The 24666-nt window shown below is 38.9% G+C and overlaps 1 protein-coding gene across 1 annotated transcript; it reads right to left on the bottom strand.

Moving 5' to 3' along the window:
• Positions 1-588: 588 nt before the first annotated feature.
• Positions 589-24216, bottom strand: LOC116710792 (uncharacterized). The gene is made up of 7 exons (XM_032550036.1): positions 24158-24216; positions 18921-19021; positions 9530-9652; positions 5805-5892; positions 5442-5639; positions 3319-3399; positions 589-1418 (listed from the first exon to the last, which is right to left on the bottom strand). Exons 1-7 carry the CDS (start codon positions 24214-24216, stop codon positions 1370-1372), a joined length of 699 nt encoding a protein of 232 aa, XP_032405927.1. The 3' UTR covers positions 589-1369.
• Positions 24217-24666: the final 450 nt, after the last annotated feature.

The following is a 24666-nucleotide window of genomic DNA, read 5'->3' as shown; positions in this document are numbered from 1 at the left end:
CTGTGATTGGAGGAACGTTACGGCAGCGTCCCCTTCGGAGCCGGTGATTGGCTCCCGACGCGAACAGATTGGACTGTTTCAGTGAGAATTATGAAACCCTCCGAACCCACGCTTTCTATAAATAAATAATTAAAAAAAAAGAAGAAACTGCCCATACCACTTTATGAATGAAACGGTGCTCTCATTGGTGAGGAATGTGCGCGTGCCTCCCGACCGACGGAGACGGTTTGAAGGCTCTCCATTGGCTGAAGGGACGCCAGTCTGTGAGGTCAGCTAAGCATGACTCACTCCACTATTTTAGGTATTCAGTCTGCACCGTGCTGCTGGAAATCACAACAGAAAAGAAAGAAACAGGTGAAGGTGAACATCCTGGATTCACCGTTCAGATCCGGCAGAGCTGCAACTATGAAATGCAACGGCGGATAAAAAAACAAAAAAAAACAAAACAAAACAAAAAAACTACAAACCCCAGCTGGAACATCCACCCGAACTCTCGCGAGATTACCCACTAGTATTTCGTTCTCCCATCCAAAACATTGAGGTGTGATGTGTGTGTGCGGGAGTTACATAAACATTCAGGCACGCTTGTAAATTTCCATCGCTTTTATTTCACAGTGTTTTTAAAATTTCCACACACGCTTGTTTACAGAGAATGCATGTTCCACGAACAGCTGTCACCATTTTTTTTTTTGTTGTTGTTATTTTTATTTTTCAGGATTAGAATGTACAGGAATAAACTCTCTCTCTCTCTCTCTCTCTCTCTCTCTCTGCATGCAAGCCGCCATGCTTCTCCTCCCCATCACCACCACCCCTCTTCCTCCCCCATCCACCCGTCCATCCACACGGGGCAAACCGAACACGAAATGCAGGCAGACCGAGGCTCCGGGGCTGAAGGCAAAGCCTGTCGTGTACTCTGCACAGGGGCGAGAGTATAAAAATGGGTCCGGATCCGAAAGTGAATCGCGCTGCTGTTCGCAAAATTGGACACAAAGCTCTGGGAACCGAGAGGAAGGAGATGCAAGTTGTGTAACAGTTTCATAACACGTTCAGCAGGAACAAAATGTCTCAATGTCGTCGCAACGACAACATAAAAATACATATTTGCACAAATGTCATCTTTAAAATACATAATTCATGGGACACAGTTGTACGGTATTTTTTATTTTTTTTTTAAACTTACAAGTTTAAAGAAAGATGTGAAAATGTTCACATTATATCGTCAAATTAACACGATGCACTAATATACAGTGTGATTATTGTTGCACCAGCAAAAATAAAATGGCACCAAGCTGTTTTTAAATACATCCCATCATCATCTTTAATTTTACACTTTAACATTTACACACACACACACACACACACACTCCTGTTAGACTTGAGGGGAGTCCACCTTCACATCACTGCCATGATCCACACAGCTGCAAAGACACAAGAACACGTTTAGCTTTTCATAATGCTCTAGTGATATATACACATTTATGCACCCAATAAACAGACTTAAAATAAATTATATGAATTTTTTTTTTTTTTTTTTTTTAGGAAAAATTCATTTAATGTGTAAAAAATTCCTATTAATGATAGTGGGTTTTGTTGTTGTTGTTTTTTTTTTAGCAAAATCATTCATGGCACAATTACTGCTGCATTAAATACCTTCAATATAAATATAACTTTTGATTATTTTTTTGTTGTTGTTTTTCTCTCCAAATGTGTTCAAACTGTGCATCAGCAGCAGCAGCGTTTCTCCTGGCAGCTCCTCGAAATGGGAAAGACAAGAAAACATTTGTCTCCTCTGCATTGAAAACCGTGTGGACGCCATAAATCAGCAAACGGCCATAAGACACGTTCAATTAAACGTGACAAGATGTACGTTAACGGCCAAAGTTTAACACGCTTCATGAAACGATCGCAGCTGCGACGAACCGGAAGCAGCAGCGGAGCGGGACGGTCAAAAACGACAACAAAACAAAAAAAAAAACACACGCCTAAAAGTGTTAAACAGTTATTGTTGGAGAACTACAGCCAGACTGGCACACTGCACCCATCCAGTCTCTATAGCAACCAGTGGACAGCGTCAATGAACATGCTAACTGGAGGTTAGCCTCTTTTTCTGCCCTACCAACTACAAACACAAAACCATTGAAGCGTTCTGTGCGTTTCACTCCAGCCGGAGCTGTTGGGGTGAGAAGAACTTTGACATTTTCAGTAGCAAACGGCTGAAAACGGTGGACGAGTGTAAGAGTGCCCGAAAAACACCAAGACGTCTCGAGTCAAGAATCTGCCTGAAAACTAAAGCGGCTCAACACTAGCTTTCTGTTCAAGCAAGGAATCGATGCAAAACGAAAGCTCAACTCTACACAGGAAACGGGCAACTGGACGCAAAAATGAACTTCCTGTCACTGCAGTGTGAGCCCCCAGAACTGGAGTGCTGGAGAAAAACCAGTTGGGTGAGAACTGGGATTTCTGGATGAGGATAACACCCAAAAAATCAGCTGGTGGTGATTTTTTATTTTATTTTATTTTTTAAAATAAAAACAATCCACTCCTGACATGGCTTATCCCTCATTCTCCTCCCCTTTAAATAAATGTGCTGCTGCAGTAAAAGATGGAGCGATCTACAAACTTTGTTTTTCTCTACATCTCTTCAGCAGGAATGTGCAACAGCTGCAAACACACAGAAAGCTGATGGTGGACCTTCACAGGCAGCTCGGCCACTTTCAATGCTTAAAACACCAAGAGGAATTTAAAACAAGGAACAAAATGAAAACTTACACTGCTTCATGAGGCAGCGCTTTCATCGCCCTTCATTCACGTAAAGCCCACTCCCCCCGTGGGCTACTGCAGCAAGAACACACACACACACACACACGCCCACACACACACACACACCCTCCCATAGCTGCAGCAGAGCTCAGACTTTGTGTTAGTTTGGATTTTTTTTTGTAAAAGAAGTAAAAAATAAACACCTGTAGGTTCATGTTTACCTCTGATCGTCTAACATATTTCTGAAATAAGGTTCAGATCTGAATGTTTCTAGTCGCTTTGTGCGCTTCTAGTTCTAAGATTTTAACAACTGAAAACTTTACAGACCTTCACATGCGTGAAAACACAAAGGAGGTGAGACATTTAACCGTCTGTATAGGAAAACAACATATCACCAACTTCTGTGTTCTTGTCTGATTTGAATCAGCACTCCAGTAAAAGACGACTCTCTTATTTCTCTTATTTCACTGTAAAGTGCTTAAAATTCACACATTCAGCCAGGAGTTCCTGTTTGTTGTGTTTAACGTGACCTGACCGTGAAAAGCAACGGATACACACCTGTCCTGTGTGTGTGTGTGTGTGTCCAGTCCGAGTGTGTGGCTGCTCAGCACGAGGAAGATGGAGGCCATGTTGCTCATCCTGGAAGAAAAACACAGACAGATAAACACACTGAACACACACTGAGGAGAATACGCTCCCAATATGCCTCTATGCTGATCTCCAGACGTACAGCAACTTTTTCTCTTTCACACACTCACACACACGCCCACGCAAACACCCATGTTGGACACCCTTCTCACACTGTCACATGCGACGCTCCTTCATGTCTGAAAATTCCTACGAAAGCAGCTGGAAAACAACCAACATGAATCCTCCTGACTCTGTGGAAACGTCACACACACACACACACACACGCCCACACGCCTACACACGCACACACACACACACACACACACACACACACGCACACACGTCTGTCAACCCGTCTGAACATTAAAGCAGTCAGAACATTTATCGATCCATGAGCAGGTTGGATATTCCTTATGAAATGTACATTAAACCAGTGATCTGATGTGTATATATATATATATTTTTTTGCAGCTTGTCAAAGATATGAGCTTGATCATGTCGGGCTGTATTTTTTTATTTATTTAATGAATTCCTTTTTTTTTTTTTTTTTTTTTTAATATACATTTGTAAAACTAGCTTGTAAATGCGAAGGACAACAGAAGGATTCCTGAGAGGTTTCCAGCGTCGTTTCGACAGGAAGCGCGTCTCGGAGGCGTTACTGGGATTCGTCAGACAGACTGTCCTGCTTCGCAAAATGCATATTCAAAATATTAAAACAGAAAAAAGAAAAAAAAAAACCACCCTGACAACTTTTATGCTGAAACTCTGAAAAGAAAAGCTGATTATTTTTTCTAAATACCTACATTGGTGACATTTGTACTTACATTTGTTTTCATGGCTATTTAAAGGGCTTTGAAACGTTCCTCAGATCCTAAACAGTCTCTCTGGATTGTGCTGGACTGAACGAGGTTTGGAAATATCTTCCCCCCTCCCTCTCCCTCGCTCCACATCCAGGCTTATATCGACACAAATCTACACGTCTCTGTTAGGCAGGAGACTTAAAAAAAAAAAAAAAATCCAAATCGACCAAAACCGGTATCTGGTTATCCATTTGTACAACTAAAACAAAAAACTGTGCTTCCGTTCATTCAGTCGTTTTTCTGCTCTCTTCAAGTTGCAATCTGATCGTCTGGATTTTAAACATGCAGAGACGTTCAAGGCGTTTCATCAAAACGCTCGTCTTGCGTTTGTTTTTTTTTTGTTTTTTTAAAGGTAACTGCATTCAAAATACCCAAAACGCATCTGATTGTCGAATTACTCCCCGCTGCCTCATCAGACATGAGGTAAAGTTTTCTTTTACTATTTCATATAGTTCATGGTATCATTTGGAGAGAAGCAAGCCCGCAGCACCACACGCTCTCCACTGTACCTAACAGTTATATTGATTGTGCTTGTTTTTTTCCCTATATGTATATAATGACGTGAATGTGGATGGTTTTTTTTTCAATTATAAACATTATATGCATTTGTTTTGATTTCTTCTTTGCCTCTATGTTGTATTTGCACTTGTTTGTTTTTGTTTTTGCAGTTGGTCTTATTTTGAATTTGCGACGTCAGTTCTGTATCTTCACTTGTTTATGTTGAACGTGTGAAACCCAGGACGAGTGCACACTGGGAAACGCAGCTAATGAGGACTCAGAAAAAAAAAAAATGTTAGTCCACTTGAAATGAGACGAAACTAACTCACACGTAACTTTTCAGCAAAATGCAGGAGCTTGTTGAAAGTCAACAATTCCTTCCTACTGATTAAAAGTACCAGGTTATTTTATGACAAGACATTTTTTTCCCCCCCCATAAGTGAAATAATGAGCTAAAATGTTCATCAATATGAAGGAGATATTTGCTTAAAACAAGCTCCTATATCTTGCAGAAAAGTTACTTGTGATAATTTTGTCTTATTTTAAGTGCTTGCACCGAAAAACTAGATCAAAGTCACTTACTAAGATCTAATGTTGCAGTGTACAAATTCTGCGTTGGAAAATTGTTTTTAGATGTTTTCTTTATTCTTTTTGCTGATTTTCACATTCAGTCCTGCAGTCGCCTCCATTTACCTTCTTGCTTTCCGCGACCAGACGTGGGCGGAGGCGGACGGAGGGACTCCGCTCAGACTTGACCTCCTGGTTTCGGGTGGAGCGACAAGGCGCCGGCTCCCTCCTCCACCTCCACCCAGCAGCCGTCTCCCCTCGTCTCCGTCTCCTACTCTTTGCCTCCTCGGCTTGATCAGCTTCCGCTTCCTGTCACCTGACACTCTAACGGCAAAAAAAGAACAACAAAAACATAAATACTTCAGGAAAGGACGTGACATTTTTGAGCACATTGAAGGCAGTCAGCTGTAAATGTTTGATTAGGAACAAACATGAAATGCAAAAATGAGACCAGACAAAAGTTGTTGAAAGAAAACCCACTTTTCTTACTTTTCGCCTGATCCTGAAGACGTTTCCGCTGCAGTCGGACATTTTCTGTCAGAAACCAACCGCTGCTTAAAATTTATTATTGGTAGTTCTGTAAAAAAACACACACAAAAAAACAGACATGAAGCAACAATTCTGCACCATTCTTACCACTAATGCCGAAAAAATATTTAAATCAGACGGGGTGGGGGGGAACCTGGTGAGAATCTCAAAATAAATCCTCTGTCAGCAGATTTTCCTCACTGTAAGATTATTGTCACAAAGTTCAGGAGAACAAACTCATCTTAGAGATTGTCCACAGCCTGCTCAGAGTTCAGCCCACACTCTCATTCTGTCACAGTTGAGAGTTCATATTTGTGTTTTCACAAATCATCTGCCTAAAGCCCTGGACACGCACCACTAAAACAAACAAAAATAAAATAAACTCAAATAAAACAAACAGGAAACGGTGGAAAATCGTAATGAGACCCGACAAAGAGCAGCCGGACATTGAAGCAAACGTCTAATGTTGAGCTGAGCGGTTTCCGTGGAAACGTAAAGCTTCATATTCATTCACATTTTTTAAAAAAAACAAAACATTAAAATCATACCAGGATATTTTACATATTAGTCACATTAATTCGTTCAACTTTATATGTCACACAGAACTTTGACTCCTGAGTGTTTTTGTTCCACACACACACACACACCCCCACACACACACACACACACACCCCCACACACCCACACACACCCACACACACCCAATCCTCACACAACATGACTCTACCTGGGGTATTTCTTTTACTTTTTACTACCTGCAGGTTTAAATCTCTGTGAAAATGCAAACTGCGACGGTTTTCTGACATAAAACCCCCCCCATATAAATCAGCTGATTTGTTGGAAACAGAAGCGACTCCTTCGCTGGGCCTGGTTTACGTCAGTGTTTCTGTTCTTATTTTGCATGTTTTAAACCAGCAGACAAAAAAAATGTAGACGTAGTTATCTGTCTGGCATTAATAAAGTAACAGGTTAAATAACTGTCACATTTCAGTCACAACTGGATGTGAAATGTTCAATTTAACGCCACAAGGTTTTTATTCTGCAACAAGAAAAACGTTTTTAATTCTTAATGCCAATTTATTTGCTTTTTACATGAAGGAAATGCAGAATTAATTTGGATTTTTATTTTATTTTTTAAAATTTATAACTCCTGATTTTGGTAAGAACACACACACCCACGCACACACACACACACACACGCACAAAAAAACAGGAACTATTTGCCTTACACCTCGTAGTTAAAACAAAGAATAAATTATAAGTTAAGAATAAGCGACACATGTCCTCAGCTGTGTGCTGCCGTTCCTGGTTAAAATACAGAACACAACACAAAGGTCTACGTCTCTCTCTCTCACACACACACACACACACACCCACACCCCAACGCACGCACACTCTTTTATTCAGAACAAACATGCAAAACCTAATATATTGTCCTTAAAAATGACAAACCCTTCGATACGCTGCATCATTTGTGTTGAAGTTTATTTTTGTCCGTTATCGCCTCATGTATTTACATCATTTGTTTTTGCTGCTGTTCTGCACAGAGCCTGTCGCGTCTCCTCCTCACTTTGGAAAAGTCTCTAAATTCGTTTGGTCAACATGAAACACTCTTCTAACAAATCGTCTCACACACACACGCGCGCACACACACGCACACAGAGAAAGAGAGGGTGTGTGGCATGAGCAGCACATTCCACTTTTATCACATTTCGTCAATTTACATCCATAAACATTAAGGTGTTGCGACAGACCAACTTGTAAAGCTGTACAAAAAAAAAAGGATTAAAAGATTTAAAAATACAAATCTTTGTATTTTAAGATACAAAGATTAAAATATAATCTTTTTGCATGAAAAGATTGCACTTTTCACGTGCAAGCCACACATGAAAAGTGTGGCTTGCACGTATATTCGGCCCCGAGTCGATGCTTTCTTTTAGGGCAGCTTTGCGCAATAAGACATTGACCATTTTTTTTCCTCAAAATTCTTCCTTGCAGAGCCGCTCAAAGCTCAGTGAGATGAGCCGGGGAGCATCTGTGAACCTCAGCTTGCCTCAAAACTTCGGTCGGATTTAGGTCTGGACTTTGATTACACCATTTTTGCTGCATGAAAACCTGAAAAAGCCGGAAAAACAAAAGTAAAAAAGAAAAAAGCCCCAAAAAACAACTGGGAACCGAGAACTGAAACCGACGCTGTAGCTGTGAGTTCTGCTGCTGAACCGCCACATCCAGAACTCTGTCGAAGGAAAAGGATCCCCGCAGCATGCCACTGCCACCACCAAATCAGGAACGGTCCGCTCAGGTCGATGTGGACTGTTAGTTTTCTGCCACTGACAGCATTTTGTCACTTTACTAAAATGATTTTTTTGCCAAAACATTTTTCTTTTTATCTTTTGGCAAAAAAAGGACATCATTTTATTTTATTTTACTTTGTTTTACTTAGGGACTGCAGATTAAAAGGCGGCTGAATACAAATTCATGTTTTATTTGCAGAATTTCTCTTCCTCCCACACCACATTTATGCTCCACTTTATGTTGGTCTGCCACAAACACACACAACAAATGGAGGTTGTTGCAAAGTGACTCCATGTGCAGAAAAGTGAAGGGCTGTGGGTCGCTCTGCCAGGCGCTGACCGTCAGAGGGGGCATCAGCCGCCTGGACCGGGGGGTCGGGCTTTACTACAGCAAACACCAGCAAATAATCTAAAACGGTTTCGTCTCCTGCACTGATTTTATGCGACGGTTCAGGGATCACTGGACAACGTTTGAGGAAACGTCTTAAAATGTCTCCGATTTATTCAACAATTATTTTTTTCTCTTGTCCAGCGTGTTGGTGAAAATGTCGGTTGGCAGTAAGTCCTGTGATGATAAGTGGGACCCTGAAACCAGTCAGTTTATGACCTCATGTATTAAACTCTATCCTTTTTGCTTTTTTTTTTTTGGGCCCTCTTTGATTCATTTCTCAACACGTTCTAAACTTTACACAATTATTTAAACACTTGAAGAGGATTTTTTTGTTGTTGTTGTTGCTGTTTTATTGTAAGGAAACAGGAGCTTTGATCCAAGAATGACAGACGTATGAGTGATTCTCCCAGGTGAGAGAGCGCTAAATAAAAACACAACAAAACAAATGAAACCCCCCAGAATGAAGAGTTGGGAAAATCAATTTAAAAACAAAAACAAAAACCCAAAAAGTCTCCTGATAATCTGCTCCAAATCACCTCATCTGGGCTAAAATCCAGCCAGTGTGTCTCTCTTAAAATCCTTCCAACGTTACATAAAGTCTCTTTATGACACGGTTCTAAAATCTTCCAAACTGCAATTTCTTCAACCTTTATAAATCAGCTGCTTTTTTTTTGTTTTTGTTTGTTTCTTTCCTTTTTAAACAAACCGAGACATCCTGACAGGAACTGAAAGGTGCTTTTAAACTCACAAGCGTTTTTCTAGCTCTGCTCGACAAAAATGTGTGGCTCCATTGAAGTTAGCAGGAGACTTGATTAACAGCTGAAACGATCTGCAGAACCTTGAACGGGATTTCCTCGCTCGCCTTCACTCTTCCCTCTTTCTTTTGTTTCGTTTTTTTTGCCAACACATATAAAGACTTTTGTGAGATGAAGTCATTTATTTTTCCGCTTGCATTGTGTGTGGAAACAGGAGTCAAGCTCAGTCAGACTCAGCGTGTTTACCTCTCCAAACCGAGGACTTCCTCACACCAAACGACCTCTGACCCTTCTCTTCCGCTTCGCCGTCCACTTCGTCGGCGGCGAAGCGTCTCGCTTCCGTCCACTGGAGGTTGTCGCCCTTGCTCCCTAAAAATGATACGCACACAAACAAAATGTATGTATGCTAAAGAAAACGCTGGAAAATAATGTGAAATGTTGTTTTGTTGAAAAATGTAATCAAATTTGTTAAGAAAACTTTAAATCAGATGTAAAAATATTTAAAACAGGAATCAGAGGGACTTTGTGTTAAACTTGAAAAAGCTCCCTGTCAGCAAGGTTTTGTTTCGTTTTTTTTTTTTTTTGGCAGTGGGGTTCCTCTGACTCGCAGGATTTACAGTGAGATAAACACCCACACACACACCAACACACACACGCGCGCGCACATGTTATTTAATGGTAAACAAAGACAACAACAACAAAAAATAAACAAATAAATTCAAAGAGTGCACGCTCAAAAAGTGAATGCAGTGAATTTTTCCTCAAAAGCTACTCTCAAATAAAGTGAAAACACACAGAAGCATAATGTGTCGATTTTAACGCATAATTCACACAAAAAGCAACAACCACTTCAAATACATTCTTGCTGCTTTTTAACAAATAAAATAAATGACTGCACTGAATTTTCTGAGGAACATTCATATGATCTCTGTGTGTGTGTGTGTGAGGTGTGGGTGTGTGTGTGCGTGAATGTCCCGAACTCCTCATGCTGCTTTTATGATTTCCATAATTCATACAATTATAGGTTAACATATTTTTCTCTTGTAGCTCTTTAACTTTTTCCCAACAAATATCACTTTGGGTTTAATTTAGATATTTATAAAACTCTAATTCTCTTCAGTTCTGATAATATAATATCTGTAGAGCAAAACGATGTTCATTTTTAACAGAAGAAAAAGTATTTTCTATGTGTTTGCGTGTGTGTGTTTCCTTTGTTCTAAGTCATCTTTATCTTTAAAGAGTTTCTTTCAATTATCCTGAATTGATCATTTCATTTATCAGATGCAACAATGTTACATAAACTGAGTTCATTTCTGTTGTCTGTAGCCTCAACAGTAGACTTCAAACGTAAACAAGGGTTGAGGTCATCAGAGAAAATCATCATATTTTCTTTATAATCACTCGGTTTTCTCAGACGACGGTTTTCTGTCAGCTTTCCTCTAGCAGATCCAGGATTTGAGCTCTGAGCCTTCGGCTTTACCGTTGGCCATTTTCTGCCAGACCGCAGCGCTCCTTGAAACTCTCTCAGAACCGGGTCGTCCATGAAGAAACAGAACAATGAAACTTGTAAAATAAAAGGTAAGCAGCTGGACAGCAACCTCCCAAAAAGAGCATTTTTATTCTTCCCGTTTGCTGTTGGCAGCGGCGCTAACGTGGCTAACAACAGAGGGGTCGCAACAAAATGGCTGACTGTGATATCAATTCAAAACACACACACACACACCATGTGTGTATCATTATAGAGGGAGACAAATAAAAAGTGTTTGTCCCTCTTTCTTAAAAGACGAGATGAAGGAATATTACATTTGAACTCGCATCTTTTCACTTCATATTGTTTTATATTCTTGTTTTCTGTGTCATCTTCCACTGTTTTTAATAAATAAATAAATATCACACCAAGACAGAAATCCACCTTCAAGGTATAGACTTTCAAAAAAAAAAAACATTAAAAAGGAAATAATTTGAACTCTTAAGAATTATAAATGTTCACAGAGAAGCAATATTTTGACTTTGTCATTGAAAAAAAAGCCAAACAAAGTACTACATCTGTACAAAATTACAGACAAAATTAATTGTTTTAAATGAGCCATCGAGAAAACTCTTAAAGAAGAGTCTGAGTGTTTAGGAGCTTCTGGGTCTGAAAGTATCTCAGTGCATCCAGATCTTTTCTCCCATCACAGAATCGTCCACACACCTTTAATAAAACTTTATTCATGTCCTAACAGGAAGGAAATGATCTTCCTTGGCCGCTTTTAGCTTTGATTTTATCTGCAAATTCACACCGGTCATTATTAGAGACGCACCGATCCGATATCAATATCTGTATCGGGCCCGATATTGAAAACAATTCTAGATCAGTTATGGGTGACAATGTGCCGGATCCATAAGAGCAGATCTATTCAGTCTACTTCTGAGTGACGCCATGCTTTATTATTTATTTCACATTATATTTAGAATTCCTAATTGCTCTTTCTGAACCATTTGAAAGGTTTGTTTCAGTTTATTTTTATGTTTGGACAAGACAGTCGACCCATTATTTTTGTCAGTTTCAGTTTCTTTATTATTTATTCTACATCGGCTGTTTTACTCCTAATTAAACTGAACAAATTAAAGTCATTTTTACAAGTTTGGCCAAACCTGTGAAGCTGTATTTCAGTGAGCTGTGCTGGTGCAGAGTTACCAGATAAATGTATAATTCAGTACATTTAAGTCCTGAATAAATGTACTGAATTTACATTTTCTGTTTAAAAAGAGAAATGTTTGTAGTCAATTCAGCTTTGTTTTTCTGTATCGGATCGGTATCGGACGATACTAAACCTCAGGTATCGGGAGTGAAAAAAGGGGATCGGTGCGTCGCTAGTCGTTATACAGCTTCACTAAATGTTGTGTAAATGGATGAAAACATGTCAAGCTACAAATGTATCTTTTAATCAATCAATCAAATTTTATTTGTATAGCACATTTCAGCAGCAAGGCATTTCAAAGTGCTTTACATCATTACAAACACAGAAACACAATGCAATATAGAATCAACAATCAAATCACGACATTAAGTCAAGTTCCATCAATAAATTTATAATTGATTACATTTCAAATACAATTCTAAACAGGTGGGTTTTAGTTGAGATTTAAAAGAAGTCAGTGTTTCAGCTGTTTTACAGTTTTCTGGAAGTTTGTTCCAAATTTGTGCTGCATAGATGCTGAAAGCTGCTTCTCCTCGTTTGGTTCTGGTTCTGGGGATGCAGACCAGAACCAGAAGACCTGAGAGGTCTGGAAGGTTGATACAACAACAGCAGATCTTTAATGTATTGTGGTGCTAAGCTGTTCAGTGATTTATAAACTAACAACAGTATTTTAAAGTCTATTCTTTGAGCTACAGGGAGCCAGTGGAGGGACTTTAAAACTGGTCTTATGTGCTCTATCTTCCTGGTTTTAGTGAGAACGCGAGCAGCAGCATTCTAAAGCACCAAAAGGGATGAATATCGCCGTACAGAATCCCACAACCTGAACCAACACAGTAAAACCTGCCTTTAGTCCACGGCGATGTCCGAAACTTTGACAATCCCAAACACGTGTCGAGTTCAACCTTTGGGGATCCAGATCAAAACCAGACCAGAATCGATTTTCTTAAAAACCTCTAAAGGAAACTGCGAACAGATTTTTATGTTAACTGAGTAATTTTTCAGACCTTTGAAAGAAAACATATTTTTAAAGACATTTCATCTTCTAACGTCTGTTTTCACATGAAGTCCCAATAAAATACTTTAAGGCTTGTGGTTGTTACAAGTCGGAACATGAACAAGTTCCAAACCCGCGAGTAATTTCACAGGGTGCCGAATGTAGATTAAGTTACTCCAGTTCACTATTCTTACCAGCAGTTCTATCGTTAGCGTTGAGGAGCGATTCTGCAAGAAAAAGACAAGATGAACTTCTAAACCCAAATCTGCTTCACAGGAATTTAAACCTAAATATGACGACGGCAAAATGAATTAGGCTTTTGTCAACACTGTGCATTTTGCAGTGAAACACTCGAAAAACAGAATTTAAAGCTTTTCTTTCTCTCTTTTTTGTATTTGTTTCTTGCTGCAGTGCAATCCTACATTTTTCTGACACGTTGACAATTTGGCTGCAATTGAAAAACATTCAGTGAGCTCAAACATTAGGACAACTTTCTTCTTCTTCTTTAAAAAAAAAAAAAAAAAAAAAAGGATTAACAATGAAAGCACTTTGAACTGCCCTTGCTGAAAACAAGCAATATAAACAGAATTACCTTAAAAATAAAAGAGAAATATTGATAACCTTGAATGATGGAATTGAAGTTTTGGGGTAGGGAAGAAAATTAATATAAATCTGTGCACGGTATGTCTTTGGTATAAATTATTTTTATTGGAAAAAGATGCTTGTTTCCTAATGTCCTCAGTGACATCCCATGAGCCGAACAGAGTAAAAGAAGAAAAAAAAAAAACAACAACAACAAAAAAAACCTCCGTAATTACCAGAATTTCTCCTGAAAGCGGCCCTGATGTCTGCGGCAGCACTCAACTCAATCTTTTCTGAGCAGCAAAATGTGCAATTGCTTTTCATGTTTCCTCAAATACTTACCGTCTTCAGTCTCCGCCCTCTGCTGCGCTCAGATCAAAACACTCTAAACTAAAACCCGAGGACGACAAATAAAAAGCGAGGAGGCGCGTGCCTCGGTGCATGTGAGCCACGTTTTCCTGCCCCCCTGTCAAAGGTCGTGAACTCCGAAACAGGAAGCGGGACGACGTCTACTAAACTGCTTAGGGTTTTGCGAAAGGCTAGAGTTAGGGGTCAGGTCTGCGATTTGTCAGGAAAAGCAAAATTTCATCCAAATGGAAACTTTACAAATTTGGATTTCCATTCTTGCCTCTGCAGAATCACAAAGGACATAAAAGGATGAAGTTCAACGCTGCAAATCCTCGTTTATGTTACAGAAACAGGTGTCCAAACTATCACTTGGTTTCTACATTAAAAATAATCAACTCCTCTGTAGAAGAAGGAGGAAGTGGCAACATCCAGCAACATGTTTCGCCTGTTATTGCTCATAAGTTTTCATGACGGTAAAGCAGGTGCTTGCAAAGGATTCATATCCACTGAAAAACGATTAAAAATGAGGAAAACTTTAGAGTGGTTGAAAACTGCAGCGTTGTATTAGTGCTTTGCTTCAAAGTCTGCATGCAGAGTGAGTTTTCTTTATTTTTCTTTTTAATAAACTGGAGAATCCAGAGCGAGATGAACTTTATTTATAACACAATGAAGTTCATCAGAGTTCACAGAGCTGCTGTCGGAAGGGATTCAGAAAAACAACCAGTAAAAGAAAAACGGCACAAGCGGTAAAAATAAACCTTCTAAAACTCACTAAGCTGAAGATCAATTATTTCATACGGAGTGTTGAGAATATTATGACGAGTCCAGAGTCTTAATGAGGGATCTGACATGCTGAAGGTGCGCTTAAAAAAAAAAAAAAAAAAATCAGCAGAGAATCTTAGACGCTAAAATTTCAACATAGGAGTATGGACACCTTCATTGCCGTCTTTAATATCAGTTAAACCTATTTGATTTCATTTACACAGCACAATCATGTTCAATAAATAAGAATATTTCGATGGAGCTCTTTGGTCAGACTGAACGTTTGAAAACAGCAACCTCAATAAAGCCGCAGTTCTGTATTTAAAGACATTTTGTTATTTTTTTTATTTGTCTGATGTAATATTCTAATTTTACACGGCATGTTTTCATAAACTGCAAGCGGAAGACTTGTGATCATTTACAGAAATGGAGGCTTTCAAGCATCCGTCTGGGTGTCGCCGTGACGCGTTTCACTCAGCGAGAAACTTCCTGGAATAAAGTGACTTTCCTGTAATATTCTGGTTCATTTGAATCTGTTTGCGTTTGAGGGCTCTGCAGAACGCGCCAACGTTTAACAGGCTGCAACAGAAAACTGAAAACCTGCAATCTGAGCACAACTAGCACTCGGTCTGCTGTGATTTTCTGCATTTTCGTATCTCAAGGTTGCAGATTCAGACTTCCCGTATGCATGTAAGATCCCGTAACCTGAATGTCTGCTTCCTTTTCCAGCTGCGATGTTTATGTGCTTCAAACGTGAGTCGGTTCAGTCTGAACTCTGAGCAGGAGTTTAGTTACTAGATTAGTGCGAGTCGCAGGAGGGACGTTTAGTGACTTTATAAGATAATAACTGTTTTCTTATGGCAGTAATCGGCCTTTTCAGTCTTATCATGTAAGAGCCGAAACTCTGTATTCGTTGAGAAATAAAAAAAATTTAAAAAACTGAACAAATTTCCTCACCTGAAGACAAAGTTTTCTAATTGTTACTAAGAATTAAACATACAAGCCCTTCATGATGGTTGATACAGTTATTATAAGGTTGTATTTTTGTTTCCTGCGTAAAATGCTGTAACATTTTGACTGTCAGTGAAACAAAATAAGATTTAAAAAAAAAAAGAAAGAAAGAAAAAAACGGATTTGAAAGCAAAACATTTGCAAAGTTGCAGCTCTAGATGTTCGAAAAAACGGATAAACATGAACGGTGGAGGTGATTGTTTGAACAGTTTAAGAGTGAGCTGAACGTAACGCATTATGGGTGGGAAAAATGTGTTATTTGGGGTTATTAATATTTCTTTCCTTTTCTTGTTATCTGAGTTCATCTGCTTTTATTAAACAGATTTTGAAAAATGAAAAGATGTTCAAGAATCTGTCTGATTGTGTTCATAATTAACTCTTCAATGAACGCGTGAGTTGGTGTGTGTGGGTGTGTGTGTGTGTGTGTGTGTGTGAGGAGACAAGAGTGTGAGTGTGACTCAGTGAGTGTGCCGCAGCAGGAGTGAGAATTTACTTGAGAACTTGTTGGTTTCTGACGTATGTGAAGGACGTGTGCGCAACAAAACAACCAGCCTGCCTTCACATCTCACTGAACTAAATCACAAAACAACAAAATAATGGATCAAATTTATGATTTATTCCTCTGCTTTAAGTATAAACTCAGCATTTTATCAAAAAATCTCAATTTGGCTCCTCAAAACTGGCAGCAAAAAAACAGAAAACAAAAGCATCAGTTGACATATTTGTATTTGTAAGGAAGTGCGCATTAAATGAAAAATGTTGTTAAATGAAAGTTTGTGATGCAAAAGTATAAAAAAATATATATAACAAAGAGAGCAAATATTTACGCGTAAATGAAGATCTCTGTAAGACATGACAAGCCTACGTCTATGAAATCACAGAAATCACACACACACACACACACACACACACACGTATACACACCACGGGATGCTCATGTAAGAAAAACAAAAAGAAAATCTCACCATAGCCGACAGAATATATAAAAAGAAAAAGAAATGGTACTTTTAACTAACAAAAACATTATTATTTTTATTAGCGTGATGCCGATTTTAAGAATAGACGGAGAAACTTTCAGTTTTCGGTTCTCAGCTTCTCCTAAATTCCTACTAAATCAAAATTTCTGCTCATCTGAAGAAAACCTTGTTAAAACGACAGACAGACAAGCCCAAATATATTCATACAGTCGACAGATTAACATTTAAAATGATATTTATTCAACCGAGACGTTCGTTTCTGACAGGACGTGGGACTGGCAAACGACGATGCATCTTTTTTTAAAATTTACGTTTTACTTATTACATAAAACAATGTATCATTAACGAATGGGAGTCAACGAAGGCTTCCGCTCATAATTTGATGATTTATTTTTGGTGATGAGCTCCAGGCCTCTTTGCAATCACCTGAATTTTCAATATTCAAATCAAGATCTTTTGGAATAATAAATACTTTAATGTGCCGAATGAGGCGATAAATGTAGCTAACGATGCTCGTTATTGTTCACACATATTCTACAAAATGCCAAGTGCTGACCTTGAGATTGTCAAAATAAGATAAAACACCAAAAGTGGTGTAAAATGTGTCGCAAGACTGAACGGCTACTGTAGTTAAGAAGGCTGAAGAAAACTTGCAAACACGTTTTATTTTGTCGCCGTTGTTTTTTTCGTTCAAAAGAACGTAGAGGAGAAATCCAGAAACAAAGAGTGAGTCACATTCTGTCGTCGCGTTTTGCTGGGATTGCATGTGAGAGAAAAACGCAGTAGTGCAAGACTGTGAGGCAGAAGGAAACAGGATCTGCAGTTTCCACTTTTTTTCTTTTTTTTCTTCTTTTGATTTTCAAATGAAAATCAGCCAATTTCGGTGTGTCTTATATATATCCGACCCCCTTTTACTCTGACACTTCTGAAGAAAATCTAGTGGAACCATTTTCAAAACACTGTGAGGCATGGTGGTGGCAGCATCATGCAGGGATCTAAACCAGGCAGATGTAAAAAGTCAAAAATTCAGACTTTAACCCAACTGACAACTTGTGACAAAATTAAGAGGGCAGTGTTATGTATTTTATGTCGTTTCTAGGCGCATGACATCATTTTAAAGCACAATGAAGTAACTTTGTTAACTTCAGGTGTTATAAAAATACTATAGTTAAAAATAAAAGAAATTTGACTTTGCAAATTAAAACCTTGAAATTGCTCCTCTGTCTCTTTAAAAACTGGTGCTCTTTCTGAGACTCCGCCTCCAGGAAGTCACCACAACATGGCCCGTCTATTAACTCGTTTTTACCAGAGTTTAACTGAGAAGTAGCTCCTATAATGAGCTCAGCAGACGTGCAGATCCACCAGGTGTTTGCTAATTGCTGCTGGCTAGTCTGAAGGAGCAACGAGGCGGCGGGCTGCCCTGTGAGGCGGAAGCTCAGAAGAGTTGAAACTGCGGCTCGGAGGCGGGGCTGGGTCCAAACAGGCGTTTTGCACAGCTAAATGGTTGCCACGGGAGATTAAAGGATTTCTCAAACATGCGTGAAAGGATCAAAGCAACACTTGATGAGGGAATAAAATTATAACATGATGTAAAGCTAAAAAAAATAAAACTAAATTAAAAAAAATCTGTGCAAGAGTTTCAGTCTTCAGTGCAAATGTGGCTCTACAAAGTATTGACTGGACCGGGCTGAATACAAATGAATACTCATGTGTCCCAAAATCAGTTTTATGTGCAATTTTCTTCCATTTCACAGGTATGTACGACTCTGTGCTGGTCTATTACATGAAATCATGATTATTTATATATATACACATATATATATATATATATACTGTATATATACAGTACAGACCAAAAGTTTGGACACACAGTTGTGTCCAAACTTTTGGTCTGTACTGTATATATATATATATATATATATATATATATATATATATATATATATATATATATATATATATATATATATATATATATATATATATATATATAGAATATATAGAACAGAATTTCTATTTAATTGCTATCTGGTTTCTCTAGAACTGGGTGTATTTAAAAAAACAACAACCACAGAAAAACAAAACAAAGGCAAGAAAAAAGTGATGAACTCAAAGTTTTGGTCATCTGTAAACTCTGATTAGTTCTTGGTAGATGTGTAAAACCTGAACAAAACCGAAGATGCTTCTGATCTGTGGAGATCTTTAAGCTCAATATTGAAACGTCAATATTCTTTACTTACACCTTTTACTGCAGCTTTTATCCAGCTTTGCTAACATACCTGTGTTGGACCGCAATCTGACCCGAGTCACAGACTCGGGACTCCTTTGGGGTTGTGCTGTTGTATTCTGTGTACAGACCAAAATAATAAAAAATAAAAATCTGCTCCAGAAATCTCAGATTTCATCTGAACTGAAGCACCTTCACCTTGTTCCACTTTGAAAATCACAGTGAAATCCCATTTCCTGATTCACGTCTGCAAAGCTGTCAGAAACACGCCTGAGTGCGATTTAGGTGAGTCATTACCGCCGCTAACTATGACATCAGCAATAAAAGACTAGACGTGCACACTCACACACACACGCACACACACACACGCCTGCACACACACATATCTGTGATGACCTACAACCAGAACAATTTAGGCTTTTCTAAAAGAGTAAGTATTTTGTTAGATTACAGAGTAACTTTCCTCCCTTAACGTTTTTAAAGAACAGCGTCTGTGATGACGGAGTCCTGAGCTCATACTTTCTTCAGCTCTGTGACGCATTTCACACGACAAAACGGCGAGGCTGGATTTTTGTAGGTAAGCTTGATCATCAGGGCTGACTGAAAGGAAATCGTTTTAAAAGTAAGAAAAGTAAAGGACAACCAACTTGTGCTATTATTTGTCCCCTGCGTTACTTGTGTGTGTGTGTGTGTGTGTTCAGCGTTCTCCAAAGACGCATAAAGTGCCACTTTGACTGGAGAAGCATAATCTGATGCTGAAAAAATAGATTTTTTTTTTTTTTTAAAAAAGCTAACCTTTAATTTGAGCACATTTTAAGTGGGGGAAAAAATTCCACGTTAAGAATTATACTTTTTTTTTTTTCCCTCCGAAGAGTTTTTGCGGAGTTTAGTGGCTCGTATTTTTTTCAACAGTAGGCAGACAGGAAGGAGGGTGAGGAGAGGGGGGAAGACATGCGGCAAAGGTCGTGGGGACCGGGAGTCGAACCCGCGACGTCCGCGTCGAGGACTGAGGCCTCCAAACGTGGGGCGTGCTAACCCCCTGCGCCACCACAGCACGCCCCAGAATTATACTTTTTAAGTGTGTTCCACATATCAATGCCTATGACAGAGATTTGGTTGGTTTTCTATTCACAAACTGTCTCCGTAAAAAGTTCTGAAATGTGAGACTTCATTGGCTCTCAACGTAGGTTTTTCCTGCATCTTTTACAATGGTTCCTGATATCTTTCGTTAAAAATGAAGGACCAACTACTGTTTTTAAATATAGACATGTTAACAACTGCAGGTTTTAGCAGAGCTTCAGTGGGTTTCGTTTTTCATTGACTAATTTTGCTTTCTTGTAACTGGAAGAAAACTGTGTGTTTTCTTATGTCATTTTCCACAAATATCAACATCCCAAAGAAGAAAACATATCTACTTTCTTTTTTTAGCTTAAGAAATATAAATAAAATGAATTAAAATGAATTAGATCTAACTTCCTAAGTTGTCTTTTTTTTTTTTTTAAACTAACTCATGTAACGTTTGTTTTTATTGATCTGTACAGCACTTTAAGCTGCTTTTAGTTTGAATGGTGCTTTATAAATAAAATTGATTGACTGACTGATTGATTGATAAATGAGTTTTCTTTCACTAGACCCAGGGCAGCCTTAGGACTGTATAAGTTGCCAACCTCTGATGTAGATCTTAGAGTCCTAGATCCTCTCCTAGTTAAGTCTATTTGTAAAGCACATTTCAACAATAAAGACTATCAAAGTGCTTTTAAAAACACAATACAGAAGCTAATTATGAAACAAGCAACAATCATTACATTTTTGTCAAATACCATCAAGCAAATATACAATAAATATGCAGATCAACGGTCCAGTTACTATGAATCAACTCCGATTCAAAGGAACTCAGTGTTCCGGCAGTTTTGTAGAGTTCTGGAAGTTTGTTCCAGATTAGTGGAGCACAGTAGCTGAATGTGTTTGGTTCTGGTTCCTCTCGTCTCTTCAGCTCAAACCACAGTAACTTTCTGGTATTTGGGACCGGGAACTGAGACGGTTAGGACAGAAAAGGCTTTTCCCGGGCTTGTGTCTCAAGATCTGGATATGATCTAATGTTTGCTATGGACTTTTGGTGACAGACAAGATGCTACAGTTGTCAAAATGTAATCTTGTCAAGGTAAACATGACTCGTCATCCAGCCTTGTTAGTCAGATTGAGTTGTTTTTTTGTTTTTTTTTCTTCCTATTGCACTGATTGAAGGTACGGCTGAATTTATTCAGGTAGGTATTTTCTCGAAGACATTTACTAACTTATGAATATCAAAAGTCTCTTGCGTGTTGTAAACAGTAGCTGCGTTTAAATTACAAATGTACACAAATCTTTGTTAATATTCTGCTAATGTCAAAAAAATACATAAATAAAAAATCCACAATTTTGCAGTTGCGGCGTTTCCATTAAATTCATCCATTAATTATCATACACGCTCATCCGTACTTAGGTGGCGACGGGTGCTGGCGCCTATCTCCAGCGGACGTTTCCAGAAATGAAGTTAAAATCTCGCATTAATAAGCTAGTTATAAGTCATTAAAAATAATGGCAGCGACGGATGTAAACAGATGAAGTATGTTCACCATTCAGCCACGGCGCGAGAACTCGTCATCTGTTATCCGTGTTTTATTCAGGCGCTGCGGGGACAAGCCCCTTACGCCTGGGCGCGGCTACGTAGGCGGCGTCTTGGGGGAAATTGTACCGAGGAGTTATGGATTCAACACGTTTGAAAGACAACTTTTTATGAGCTGCGCTAAGCTGTGAGAGCTCTTGTGGAGCCAGCTGCATATTATCCCCAAAACAAACCTTTATCCTCCTACCACTTCCTGTCGCCTTCTTCTGCGTTTCGCCATTACTAACGACCGGTTGTTGGTCACGTGACTCGTGTGACGTGGGGGAGAAAAATAAATGTTTTCGTGGCTGTTTTACGAAACATTTACAGAACAAACTATGTAGAAGCATATCAGTCCTGGCTGAATATCCTTCATATTCTTGGTAACTCGCTGATTTTGCCACATTTGACATATTGTTCAGAAGTGTGTGGTTTTAATTACAACCACCGAGTATCCTACAGAAACGAGCCATTAGAATCATCCATGATGTTGGTTATTATGAGCACACAAACCCGTTATTCTTAAAATCTGGAATTCTCTCATTTGAAGAGCTGGTGGGATTTAAAATGGCTCAAATTATGTTTAAGGTGCCAAATAAACTGCAGCCTGAGCTCATACACAGCATGTTTCTTGAAAGAGAAACTTAAGGGGTTACTCAAACTTAAGGATTCGTAGTTTACACACAACAAGAAAGAGCTTTTTTATTTCACTTCATGGTGTAAAATTATGGAACAAGTTAAATGAGTTAAAACTAAGTAAAAATGTAATACAATTTAAAATGAAATATAACACAAGATATAGAAATATGGGTGAGAGTTAGCACTAATATGTAAATTGAGGCTAACGCATATGAGTGTGTGTGGGTATGGCTGTATGGATGCATATATTTAGATGTATGTGTGTTTGGTGAGTTCATGGCAAAAATCAAATGTAAAAGCAATTAACTTATATCAAGATTTTCCTTTTTTTTGGATTTAATAATGAGGGTCCGTCTGAAAACATCTGAGTTTAGCTTTTCATATTTTAAGCACTGAGTTCTACTGGAGGACTGCGGGGACGATCACGAGTGGACGGAGACGTACGAGTTGTAGAGAAGACGAACGAAGCAGCTTTTGAAGAACGAGAGCGAGCAGAAAGAACAGACGTGGGAACGTGGAGCTGAAGGCAAGAGACCTCGTCGTTCAGGTTTCATTCGGTCAGGGTTTTCCGTCTCCTCTCAGGCCTCTGATGAACAAAGAGTCAAGGAGAGGTAAGAGACAGGAAGAGAGAAAGACGACAATTTACCAAACATCAGATGGACTTTGTACTGCAAATAGCTCAGTATGTAAACATGTAACTGAAGCACAGATTCATTTGGTGATGATTTGATTGACGTACGTCTGTTTAAAATCTCTTCTAAAAGGTGATACGATTAATTGGTCATTTAATTGGTAATGTAGTCAGTTTAATGAGGCAGAGTCCTGAAGATCTGGTCTCAAGCGTCTCAAAACATAAAGTAGAAGTGAAACCGTATAGTTTTACGTTTTATTCATCATTTTAACTGTTTTGTTTGCTACTTTTTTCTTACTATAGAATCTCCATCGCGTTCGGCATTTCAGCTGACGACGACAGGATGGTGCTTATTGTTACCTGTGAGATAAGAAGCTCATATCTAAGATCCTCTGCAGAGGCACGGCGTCGTTTTTGACCTGGTTTGAAAGTTTTTACCTAAAAAAAACAAACAAAAAACATAAGTATAGCTTGTTCTCTTCACAGAGCCGTCGGTTTTGTACTAACGTCAGATCAGAAAGAAGACTTTCACTAATTCAGTGAAAGTTGTATCCGGACCTCTCAGGTATTCTGAACCAGATGCAGCTTTCAGCTTTGTCGTGAAAACTGGCATAGAGTGGTGAGATCTTTCCAGGTTCACGCAGAAAACAGAGCATTAAGGCCTGAGAGACATAAGTAATCTTGCATTTTGATTTAATGATGATTAAAATATATAAATATATATTCTTGTATTGTGATTACTGATTGATGATTAGAAATGTATTTCTGTACTTTGATTTACTGATGATTATACAAAGAGTTGATGTAATAAAAAGCAGATCAAGAAGTGAATAACACAATGGATGAATGATGAATAGAATTAACCTCAGATGACTATTATAAGAAGTTATGGTTGAATTAAAACAGAAAGTTGATTATGTTTAATGATTTATGATCATCTACAGGATTGTAACTAAAGTAATGAAACATTGTGTGAAGTGACGTGACATGCTGTTCCCAGACTGTGTTGTAACTAGAGCAGAAGTCAAAACTGAGCTGGGCGGGGGAAGCAAGGAAGGGCCAAAAAGGAAGTAGGTTGTTTTCTTCGAAACTAGATTGGGGAAGTACGTTAGATGGCCGGTGGACAGGCAGCAGAAAAAAGGAAGTACGCTAGACGTTGACTGCTGTGAGTAAGCCAGGCGTTGATTGCTGTAAGAAGGACTGATGCTTTCCACAGGACCATCGAACGATTGAGAAGTTATGTAAGCCATCACCCCATACACAACCATCGGAAGAGAGAGTATAAAAACCCATGAAAAGAGGAACAAAGTGTTTTTAGTCCGCGGCGCTGAAGTCAAGCCAACAAGAGGACGCAGACTGAAGATTAGCAGAGTACCGCACCCTGGAACCACGGGGAAGTTGAGACTCCGCACCGCTAGACGGGACAAGACCCATCGACCCTCAGCCCTGGTTCCTGATTCGACTGCTTACTCTGCCTCAACCCAAAGGTCTCAAAGCGACTGCAACAGACTTAGGGAAAAGACAGAGGTCACAGAGTGATGAAGATGTGAGTGTTCGGGAGACAACAGCCAGTTCTGCTTTGTTTCTATTCTGAAGAGGATTTTGCCGTACAAAGAGAAAGACTCTGACCAAGGACATTTGAAGTTTTCTGTTGCCGAGATCATCCATCATCTGGGTATGAGTTGAACTGCACCCCAAAGCCTCGCTCAGTAGTGACACAGTTTAAGGAAATAGGTTAGAATAGGTTGCAATAGGTTAATAAAGATGCATTAAAATTCTAATGAGATTTGTGGACAGTAAAATTAATTGAGTCATCTATTGTTTTGGTTCTTCTAATTAGTGTAAAACCTATAAACATGTTTCTATAAATGTGTTGGCTTCAGA

Source organism: Xiphophorus hellerii, chromosome 2 (assembly GCF_003331165.1).
Source record: "Xiphophorus hellerii strain 12219 chromosome 2, Xiphophorus_hellerii-4.1, whole genome shotgun sequence".
Lineage (NCBI taxonomy): Eukaryota > Metazoa > Chordata > Actinopteri > Cyprinodontiformes > Poeciliidae > Xiphophorus > Xiphophorus hellerii.
The sequence above is the reverse complement of the archived record's forward strand: the minus strand, read 5'-3'. Positions and strand labels throughout refer to the sequence as shown.